The 11,310-nt window shown below is 38.4% G+C and overlaps 2 protein-coding genes across 3 annotated transcripts in view; both read left to right on the forward strand.

Annotated features, from left to right (window-relative positions):
• Positions 1-5,210: 5,210 nt before the first annotated feature.
• On the forward strand, positions 5,211-6,800 carry epd (ependymin). Its single transcript, XM_068601358.1, has 6 exons — positions 5,211-5,349; positions 5,491-5,522; positions 5,618-5,755; positions 5,845-6,031; positions 6,149-6,230; positions 6,345-6,800. The coding sequence occupies exons 1-6, from the start codon at positions 5,274-5,276 to the stop codon at positions 6,469-6,471; spliced, it is 642 nt and encodes a 213-aa protein (XP_068457459.1). The 5' UTR covers positions 5,211-5,273; the 3' UTR covers positions 6,472-6,800.
• A 1,326-nt stretch (positions 6,801-8,126) lies between these two features.
• stag2a (STAG2 cohesin complex component a) overlaps positions 8,127-11,310 on the forward strand; it is a 17,753-nt gene continuing 14,569 nt past the window's right edge. For both annotated transcript variants that reach the window (XM_068600131.1, XM_068600132.1), the window contains exons 1-3: positions 8,127-8,308; positions 10,834-10,952; positions 11,116-11,194. In XM_068600131.1, coding sequence (XP_068456232.1) covers positions 10,909-10,952; positions 11,116-11,194 — 123 coding nt within the window. In that variant the 5' untranslated portion in view covers positions 8,127-8,308; positions 10,834-10,908. The remainder of the gene's footprint in view (positions 8,309-10,833; positions 10,953-11,115; positions 11,195-11,310) is intronic.

The raw sequence follows: 11,310 nt of genomic DNA on the forward strand, positions 1-11,310 counted from the left end.
GTATATTCTAAGCATAGGCTTACCTTGGATCAGCAGTGAACAAGATCAAGATACTGTCATGTTATGGAAAGGCTCTGGGTCTGTTTATATATTTGTCACTTTGCTTTCGATTTATGAGATCTGGAGTTTTTTAATTTTTTCCTTTCTGTCTCTCTCACTCACTCCTCTCGCCCTGTTTCAGCACCTTGTGGTCACCAATATGATTCAGGCAGAAGTAAGGTATCTTGAGGAAGTGAGCAAAGAAAATGCAACATGTGTTAAATAGCCATCTGGGAAATAAGTATTTTTAGCAGCTGTAATGAAATGTTTGTGTTAGCTCAAGTAAAAAAAACAACTATTATTTAAAAAGTGTTGCTGCATATTAATGTGCATCATCTTTTTACCAAAATATTGAAATGTCAAACAGACGAACTGATAGACAGACAAGAAAGGAAAGCAAATGGGATTCTGAGTGTAAGATTTTGAGTGTTAACTATGTGTAACTTTTTATTTTATTCATTTATACTCCACACTGCACACAATCTACATGTCAATACACTGCCTTAATAACTGCTCTAATTTATAATATGATAAGGTGTCATTCTGTGCTATAATTACAACAATGTGTTGTAATTACAATGTGCACAGAATCAATTAATATATTAATACACAAATTAAGTTTAATAAAAATAGAGCTTCTTAGTAAACAGTTACTGTGCGAAAGTGGCGAACTGTTCAAAACTAAAATGTACCCTTTTTTTTTAAGAGGTAGTGAAGTTCAGTCTTGACTGTTCATCTTCAGGGAATATTTGAAGAGTCTCATGATGGAGATGAGTAATGACTGGTACAGTTTCACTGAACCTCACTGAACCAGACAGAGAAAAACACATCAACTCTCCTGATGACGCTTTCTGGCCTCAGATGTGGACAACATCTGTTTCGACAACGGTGTTTTAGTTCCTAATATAAGTGCAATTTTTTTATTCCTGAGTATTTTTTTAATTACATCTCTTTTATTATTTATGTATTTTATTTCACCACAACCCACTTGATTTGTCCTCCTTCCTCTGGCTTCCAATATATTATATGAGTTTAAAACTAGAGGGGACAGAGCATTTGTCATCTTAGTAGATACTTTTGATGCAAGCCCAGATCCTTCTTTTATCCAAATGTCTTGAATTCTTGTATTTTATTTCACTTGCATTTCACGATTGCTTGTTTGTTGAAAACATTAGCTTTAAGATTAAGACAATCATGATGATAATGATGACGATGTCACTATGTGATATACGTAACTCTCTAGGTCTGTGGTTGAGACTGAGGCGTCACTCCTGCCACGTTAAGTCATTGTCACAAGGGAAATGATGAAGAATAAACCTCGTCATTGTCAGGGCCCTGCCAACTCTGAGATTATTTCTTCATCTGTTCTGTTTTCATCTCATATCACTAACTTGCACTCCCTCCTGACCTCCGAGCATTTCATTCTCATCACCTAAGCTTCCCTCCTTCCTCCTGCAACTTTTTCCTTCATCCGCCACCATCTAAACCTCCTAGATGTGCACTCCCGGGCCTTCCTCAGATCTCCTGCCTGCCTTAAAAAGAAGAACTTTCCTGTTACATTGATTGCGTCTATGATGTGCTAGTCAAAAGCTTAATATGCCATTTTACTGTCGATTTGACTGTAGATTTCCATTTTACGTCCCTCATTCTCTGTCGACACGTTGAAATGGAATGAAATACTGAGTTGATTAAAGCTTGAAAGAAATAAAGTTGTAAATGTGTACTAGTACGTGTGTTTATTAATCAGGTAAGGTAAGTTGTAAGTTGGTTTAGTGTACGAATACAGTACTGCTGATCTGCTTCAACAATGCTGCATTCAATTATTATAACTTTTGAATGCTGGTCTTTCACTTTATTCAATCTCCAGTTATGTTGTGACCATTTCAGCATTTAGAGGTAATAAAAGTCATCTATCATTAAAATGTAAGGCCTGATGGTCACTGGGTCTTTTTTTATGCTGCACTTGCAAAAAAAAAGTAATAATCCTTGAGTCTGATAATTCTATTACAGGAGAGTGTCAGTGGCTGTACTGCCAAAATAAAGGCCTAAATGGAACTTAAACAACATAACCCAAGTGGTAAAGATAACGTATTAAACATATTAAAGCAAATGGATTTAGATTTTATGACCACAGTAGCTGTTAAAGGTTCTTCTGCCTTACTTTTCTTTTAATTCAATAATGAACCTTTAAATACAATACAATGGCATTTCCCATTGTCATTTTTTTTAAGTTGTAAAAAATGAACTCATTCTAGAGCTTATATTGGGATCAGGTGACAAAGAGATTGGAGTTATCTCTCTGAATTTAACAGGAATGGCCAAATATCCATGGTGACAGGAAGAGTAACGGTGTGACGACGACGGACGGACAAGGAAAAGATACGATCATTTGAGAAATTTCCTTTAAGATAAGCCCTCTGCAATAGCAAAAAGTCTGAATAAAACCCTTGAAAATTCCTCTTCACTAGAAACACAAAACAACTGGTGGTTTCAGCCTACCTCTTTGTGGTGTGGCAGTTTCACATTGGCATATCAGTGAGCAGCAGGAAGGTCTAGACTTTAGGGTCTAGGTTTCTCTGTAATCGCTTGTGCACAGCTGAGGCCAGAGGCTGTCAGTGTTCAGCCATGGGTTCAAAGTTTACCCTGTCACGTAATAGTTATTAAGGCTCTGATTTACAGTTTAGTACTCTCTAAAATAAGTTAACCTATAACCCCCCAAGACCCTTGTGACCTGATTCATAAAATCCACCTACATCACAAGCCTTTTCCCATATAGCGTTGTCATTGATACCATATTATAGTTTATGTTTTTCGCATGTCCTTACTGTGAAAAAGCAAGTGCCGGCCAGAGATGTGTGTAGGGCTTTCTTGTCGAGTAGATTATTGTTGTAATTTAATCTAATCACCCAATTAATTATTAAGAATTTACATATATAATGAATAAAAAATACATATACAGTTTCAGCTTTTCGCAAAAACTGTTAAAAAATGATGGCAAAGCAATAAAGTCATCGTCTTGAGTTCAGACTCAGTTTACTCCTGACAATTCTCCTGACAATATGCCATCCTGTATGCCAATGGTTCTCAACCTTTTTCCAGTGAAAATTGCGCAAAGCATTTTGGGTTGAATTTTTTTTTTAAATATATATATATGTATTTTAATCTCACGTCCCCCCCTAGGGGACACATACCCACATTTGAGAACCACTGCTCTACGCCACTGCAAACCAAGCCAGTACGCCACTTGCTTTGTGTGGCTTCCATGAATTAAAAGCTTCTTCCAAACTTGTATGCATTTTGCAAGAGACCACAGACACGTCAAAACGACCTGCTGTCGGGCAAACCACTACACTTTACATGAAACTGTGAGTAACTACTTCTCAGTCGGCAAGTCACGGTTCATGAACATGCTGACTTCCTCTCAGAAAGTGAAAATGCTGAGTTCTCTGTCGCTGTCATGATACGGTCAGTAAAAGGGGAATGTGGGTACGAGGAGAAGGGCTTCCCTCATTGTAGCAACCCCATCCTATATTCCCCTTATACAGAAACGTGAAATTTCCCTTGTGAAACAAGTTATTCTCAGTCTATTTTCGGTCTCATTCATTTGTGGTTTCAGGCATCCCTTTTAGTTTTGTTATGTATTTCATTTCCGTTTTGAGACTTCTCCAACAAACATCCGATGCTGCACTGACATCAAGTTCTCTTATTCGCGGGGTTAGGGTTAGCATTTAAGTATTAGAATATTTTATTTATTTATCTGCTGTAATATAAAAAGCTATTGAGACATCTTTTATAGGCTTAAAAATCCTCGCGCTGATTAATAATGCTTAACAAATCTAGTTAAACATTTAGAAAATAATCATATAAATGATCTAAAGAGGAATTATATCAAGAGATATGTTACTGCTTTTTCTCACCTGTCTGACAGAGTGCACTGAGTTGTTTGCTTGAAAGCACAGACACAACAGGGACATTGTGGAAAAGAACAAAAGACAGCTGGACAAAGTGAAGTTGGAGCAACAACACATTTTTGATCCGGTTCGTGCATTTGACCTGGTATAAACTCCCCAGGCTTTCTATTTAGTTTGGATCCCTTTAATAAAAGAAAGGGTGAGTGAGGGTGCTTTAGAAGGCCAGGGCTCTCCAGCCTATTGTACAGCTTTATATTGGGGTTTTTAAATTTGATTGTTCACTAGGACATTGTGATATTTAACGAACCAGAATCCTTGTATATGTGTAACGTTGGCAATAAACAGTTCTGGGATTTTGATACATTATACATAAACCTGACTGTTCTTCACTATCTATGTTTATTTGTATGTTTTAATTTGTATGTTTTAATATTAAGGGATTTATGTTCATCTTTTTATTTATCTTTTTTTTTTATTTATTCTGGTCTGATTCTGATTCTACAATGGGTTAAATGTTTTTTAGTCTCCAATATATAAAGTTTTAATCAATGGATACAATTTTTCGTAGTTGCTGATGATACTATTTGGCTCACATAAAACAATGATTTCACCTTTGGTGTCCAAAAAAACATATTTTGAAGATACTATAGCAACGTCTGTTTCCATAATATTTATTGAAGGGCAGGCTCTAAGTAGTATTATTAGTAGTAATAATTTAAGTAATACATCAAAATATACATTAGGCAGATGGTAAAATCCTTTTTTGGCTCAGAAATGTATTTAGTTTATTGTTCATTCACTTGGATGACGTGACTTTGAAGACATGCGCAAAAAACAAACATTTGCAACACAAATCATTTCTCAAAGTATTTAAAAATGTCTTTGAACGTACAGCATATCATACAGTACTTTAACCTCATTATTGCACATTGGAAGCTGTTATTAATAATCACAGAATTAAATAAGGCTACTTCACATGATTTAGAGATGCACTTACTCCAAGAGGCTGTAATCTCCATGATCGTCCCCGTTTGACCGAAAGGGGCAGAGATAAACAATGCACAAAAACATACGAGGACAGCTGCACAATCACACAAGAAAAGATAGTGTAAGAAACGTGTTTTATTGGGTCACCACCGGCTGGGTCTAATTTGTTTAGACAGCTTGACGTTTGAAGTCTTGAGTCCTTTTGCGTAATACTGATTGACTACATTGGAGTCGATCCTTATAAAAGCAGCAGTAACTCCACCGAAAGGTAGACGCACTTAGAGTTGCTTTTTGCCGTCTCCACTTGTATTTTGTGACTCTCTCTGCACCAGGAAAATGTATGCAGCTTTTACGCTCTGCGTCTTCATGTGCTTGACTGCTGCCACCCATGCAGATTCCCATCAGCCTTGTCGTAAGAATTTGTACTTCGATCATTTTGGTTCTCCCTGTTATCTGATTTGGAAACTAACGCTTGTAAGGTAGTGAGGCAGCATTTGAAAATATGTTCAATGTCTAACATGAGACTAATCTAACTGACTGTCTCGTATTTCAGATGCACCCAATATGACAGGATTCATGAGTGTGGTGAGTTTTTAAAATGTATCTTCCGAAACAATTTCTATTTCTGCTACTTTTTAAACTCTTTCTCTCTGAATGAATGTTTTCTAATGAAACTGCAGATATCCATGAAGGGTGACGTGAAAGCGTTTGGTGCATTCACTTATGATTCGATGGGCAAGAAGCTGCGGTTCAGATCCAACGAGAGCTACCCCTCGAACACATCTCTGGGTTTGGATCTGCTGATGTTCTTCGATGAGGTAGGTGATTTCTTGATTTTTTTTAAAAGAAATGTTAGAGATCACTTTTCTCTGTTGTTGACATCTGGATCTGTCTCTACATCCTGCAGGGGGTATTCTATGAGATTGACAGCAAAAACCAGAGCTGTGAGAAAAAAGCATTGCAATGCACCCAGCACCCTCTTGATATCCCAGATGATGCGACCTTCATGCGTACAGTGAACAGTGGGAATCCATCAATTGAAGGGGAGGGATTAAAAATCAGTGTATGGAAAGGATCAATGGCAGACATGAAAGGTGCAAGAAATGCAATAAAATGATTATGTAAAACAATAACAATATTAAAAAATATGTGCTTTTATGTGTGACAAAGTAAAATATGACTTGAATGTTTTCCGTCTTCCTGTCTTTCAGGCCACTACTGCATGTCTGTCACCATGGGGTGTTTGCCCGTGTGCACGATGTACTTCCATGAGACCTTATCATTCATTGTCAGGTTGGTGAATTGTTTTTTTTTTAATCGTTGGGAAAATGACACTCCAGATCTATTAATGTGACAACAATTAGTGTGCTGAAAAAAATCAAATTTTTTTGTATCACTGTCTCACAGCCTCACGGAGGTGGAAATCGAGATCAAGGATCCGGATCTTCTCACGGTGCCCTCCTGTTGTCTGGCCCAGCCTTTGGAGGAGACACCTGAGGGGACGGTCAATAGCTTCCTCAACGAGTTCATGTAGATGAAACCTCGCCGGCGGAACATCCAACCCCTATACAAGTGTGGCCTGCCAGAACTTTAGACTTTCCTCTGCTTTTTATGTGTTACTTGAGCTTTTTGTGTGACCCTGCACTACATCACAGCTATTTCCATCACATATTCCACCCCCTTATAAAGATATGGCGTTGAATGGATCATCTTGTATGCATACACTTGATGTTAAGGAAAGAGATATGACGAGGATTATAGAATTAGTCATAATTACTAACAGTTTGGTGGCTTTCAAGTTGGCGCTGCTTACAAAACATGTAAGATATGATTAATGGAACAATAAAATGTCAAAGCTGTCAATGGTGTAACGACACTTCTTACCCCCCCCCCCCCTCTATTCTACCCCCCCACTCCTCCCCTAAGATTATTTCTTTCTTTACTGTATGACTTTGTACAACTTTTGAACAAGATGGTTTTAAATCTTGAAACAGTAAACCATTTCAGAGCTGTAAGGCTGGATTATTCCACTAGGGGGACCCGGGGCCACAGGTTTGGGCCCCACTTTTCTTTTGCGTTCACTATCACTGAGAAGCATCCTTCGAGGAGAGCATATCACACATTGCAGATCAAATGTGTTGCATCCAAAAGACCCAGTGACAGGTTTTTGTCATTTAATTAAAAACAGTTTTAGGAATATGCAACTTGTTCACACAATATCAGCGAAACAAAGTTTGAATTTGAAGAACTGATCATCTTTAAGACTAACGACAGTGTGGATATTATTACGAATATTATTAATGTCCAACACATTTACATCAATGTGAATATTAAAAATACCATGATACATAGAACTAATCAACAACAATGTAACATGGAACAACAAGGAATTATCATGTTTATTGGCTTCATCCTGAGATTTGGGGTTAAAAGACGAGGAAGAAAAAACATTTGTGCTGTACAAACCAAAATACAATTGGGAGCTTTGTTGATATGTTTGCATCACATGGTTTACTCAATTATTCCAGTCTGCATGCCGACATACAGGTTTTTGTTTTTGAGGGGGTCATGGAGGCGTAGGCCATTTGTTCATCTTGTTCAACCATTTACCCAAAGTATCAAACTGACTCAAGTTGTCTTGATGATACATAGTTGTCTTGATGATATTGAGGCTACTTTTTGTTTGCATTCTCATTATTACACATGCCCATAGAAGTTTACATAGAATGGATAAAACACAAGGGCAGCTTGCTCTTCAACGTGACATGTCTTAAGCCAAGGAGGTCAAAATTAGTGACTTTGACCTCTTCATGCTTCTCTCGGGTCATGAAGGGGTGACGCATGGAAAGGTTTCAAGAATATATATTCCTCCTGTCACACAACTCAAGATTAACCACCTCATAATTTAAATTCCGAAGAAGTTTACATATTTACATGCAATACACACATATGTGTAACTTTGGAGGTCACGTAGCCTCTCCAGTAGCAGAGACATGCAGATTAACTTCAGACTTGGATTTTGCTGTTTGAGGTGGATATTTTCACATAGTGAGTCAATGAGCTCGTGGAGCTGTGGCCCCACGGTGGAGGACTCAGAAGCAGGAGTCACAGCACTGACATGGTGAGAGCACCTGCAGTTCACGGAGCCACCGACAGGTGGTGCGTATGCTTCGTGCATGACAACGACAACACAAACTGTACCTTGCTATGTTAGCCACCGAGGAGCTTCTTGACGTTAGCTAGCACATACTACTATCATTCATGGGCTCTGGGAAATGACAGTTTGAGCGGGAGAATAACGCTAGCGCCCTCTTTGCACAGTCCGCAGCGTTTGGATTTTTTTTTTCAGTCCGTCTTTGATTTAAAACGAGGTAAGTAACGTGAAGTTGTAAAATGGCGGACAGCTAACGTTGACATCCAGGGAGTTTGTCATTGGTACTGCAGTAATGGCGTGCTGACCTGGCACCTGGGTTAGTGTTACAAGGAGTTACTAACATAGAAATGCGAACGACAAATAGCGTGATTGGTGATGACGAGGTCACAGCTGGTGCCGAGTAGTGGAGCCCTTAGCATGCTACAGCTAGCGGTAATGCTAGCATAGCTAACGGCGATCTGAGGCTGAACATGTAGCGGATCTCCTTCAATGAGTTCGATACGAATAAAGTGGTACGGAGAGGAGAGGCTCTCTAAGAGAGGTTTGCTAACTAGAGAATGTATCGGCGGACATCACATGTCAGTCGCGTTAGCTTCGTTAGCAGAGAGCTGCTCGGCCGTCGTGGAGAAGAGGAGCGATGAGAAGAAATGAGTAGAGAGCCGATCACCACCTTGGGAAACAACTGTAGTTGCCTTTGGATTTCGGAAGTTAACAACTGCGCGTGTCAGAAAAGGAATTGGGATTAATTTGCTTTATAACAAATTCAGAGTGACATTAGAGTCAACTATCAAAACGACCTGCTGTAAATGTTTAAGACTGTTACTTGGTCAAGAAAGTAATGGACGTTAAATCGAGGGACTCAAACGAAGTAGCGTTTCCGTCTGTGAGTCCCAAATCATCTTTTCAGATGAAGTAACGTTACAACAATGTTATGTCTACGTTGCATTCCGGGATTGTTCGTCACGCTGGCAGTATTGTGTAGACACGCCCCGCACAGATTCCCCTTCTCTGACAAAATCTGCTGTAATGTTGAATCAACGCCTTGAGAAGCATCTGCGTCCCTTGTGTTATTTGTCCTGATGAATGACATAAACTCACAACTTACTTGGCAAATCATAAATTACCTATTTTGCCTTCACAATACCAGCCACCTTTCTAGTTCAGTACAAGGTTTGATTTAAGAGGTGAATCAAGAGTCTAACAACAGGGGAGGAATAAGACACATTACCTACCTGTCAGTGTGGCTACCAAGTTCAACACTACACACAACCACGGCTTGAATGTCCCCAGTCCCTTACATATCATTTATTTGATCAAGACCAAAAAAGGAAAAGTCATGATTTTGATAATCATTAAATCCAATGTCATTGCTCGGCTGCAAATACTCTCACACATTGTACTCAGTCCCTGTGTATAATTGTGCTTCATTAAAATTGGCTATGCCCTTGTACACAATGTGAGCAGGCAATGAACCCAGACAGTAATTAACTGTCTAATAATGAACAACTATTAATAGTAATAATAATACATTGTATTTGTATAGTGCTTTATTAAAAGGCACTTAAATGCACTTTACACGGTAAAAACAAACAATAAAAGCAACAGCAATCTAAACAAGAGAGATGACATGACCATAAGAAAGAAAACAAAAATCGACTGAAATAGCATCACAGGTTAAAAGCAGATTGAAATAAATGAGTTTGAGGTGCTGCTTTGAAAGTGATGCGTGATGGAGAATGTCTGAGGTGCTGAGGAGAGAGTTCCAGAGGGAGGGGACCACAATGAAGATGGCTGATGTTTGCACAGAGTAAGGGGTTAAGGAGGTTAATTATATTACAATTAATTATATAAATTAAGTAAAACATGCACCAAATATTAAACATACATACGATCCTAATGTATGCAACATATTAACTACCACACATTTGGCACTTAATTTGATGAATGGCTGGAAAAAGTTACACCAATAATCATAATGTTAATTTACTAATTGATTTGATTAATTCAGCACCAGGTTATAATGCAACAAAGAAAACTATAATTGTGCAATTCACAAAAATGATAATGAAATAGGTTTTGAATATTTCCAACAGCTCAGTTTATGAATAAATATAAATAACTGATATTCAAGCTCCAAATTATCCGCACCAGTTAGAAATACAAGCAGGATTTAAGAGTTCTTGGCAGGGACAATTATAGAACACAGAGTGAAACGACTGTCTGTGCAACGACTGAGCAAAGCACCCTCATGAAGGCTGGAACAAGAGCTCTGAACAAGATGTGTGATTAAGTAGGGCTGCATTGAATGATTGTTTTCTTCGTCAGTTCATCAATTGAGATTATTTAGTTTCGGCTAGAATAATGTTAGAAATGTTGAAAAACATTTTCCTCAGACCCCAGGATGACAGCTCCAGAATGTTTTTTGTGTGAAAAAAAAAGTGAGTAGATGAGCAAAATTTCACAATGTACCGCATGAATGGAGGAAAATCAGTCACTGAGATTACATTTTTTCCTCAGTAGAAAGACTGCTGTTTCATGTCAACAAGGTGTTTGAGTAGTGCGCTGCCAGGCTGGAGCATTTTGGGGCCTTTGTGATAATAGAAACAAACATCTTAGTCCCTGGCTTTGAGCATTATATTGCTCTTGAAACAGATCTATGTCAGATATACTGTGATTTGTACATACGTTTTTGCAGCCAGTGTCAATGTCCTCATTTAACAACAAACTTATCTTATTTTCTAGGCGCAGATACCTTGTTGCTTGGGGTCCAGAGCAGTCGACGCACCCATTTCAGCAGATCCAGAAAATGTTAAAGAAATGATAGCAGCGCAGGATTTGCACACTGAGTTTCAATTTGCTCAGTAAGGCAGCATCACAGATGTGCATTTATCACATTTCACTTGTCTTTGAATTTGTGTCTGCTTGATTGTATGCATGCATATGTTCACTATGATGTGATCTCTCAGAACATGCTATGTTTAAAGTCTGTTTTGTGTTAGTAATGACATCATCTGTTGTGCACAGAGAGGCAGATTCCCAGTTGTCTTCTGATACTGACCTTGATGATACTGATGGCAAAAATGCAAAGACAGGAAAGAGCATGGTATGTTTTGCAAACCATTGATCTTCATTTATTTATTTACAATATCTGTCCATGATTGAGCCAATCACAATATGCATTGGGTGGAAGGCAATGTAACACTCCGGACTGGTTTCCAG

This window comes from Clinocottus analis, unplaced genomic scaffold, assembly GCF_023055335.1.
Source record: "Clinocottus analis isolate CAN_PGR_092001 unplaced genomic scaffold, fCliAna1.0.p SCAF_5, whole genome shotgun sequence".
Taxonomy (NCBI): Eukaryota; Metazoa; Chordata; class Actinopteri; order Perciformes; family Cottidae; genus Clinocottus; species Clinocottus analis.

Coding starts and splice junctions, on each gene's coding strand:
- epd (XM_068601358.1), top strand. CDS start 5,274: ATGTATGCAGCTTTTACGCTCTGCGTCTTCATGTGCTTGACTGCTGCC. Junction 5,756..5,844: donor TGCTGATGTTCTTCGATGAG/GTAGGTGATTTC, acceptor TACATCCTGCAG/GGGGTATTCTATGAGATTGA. Junction 6,231..6,344: donor ACCTTATCATTCATTGTCAG/GTTGGTGAATTG, acceptor ACTGTCTCACAG/CCTCACGGAGGTGGAAATCG.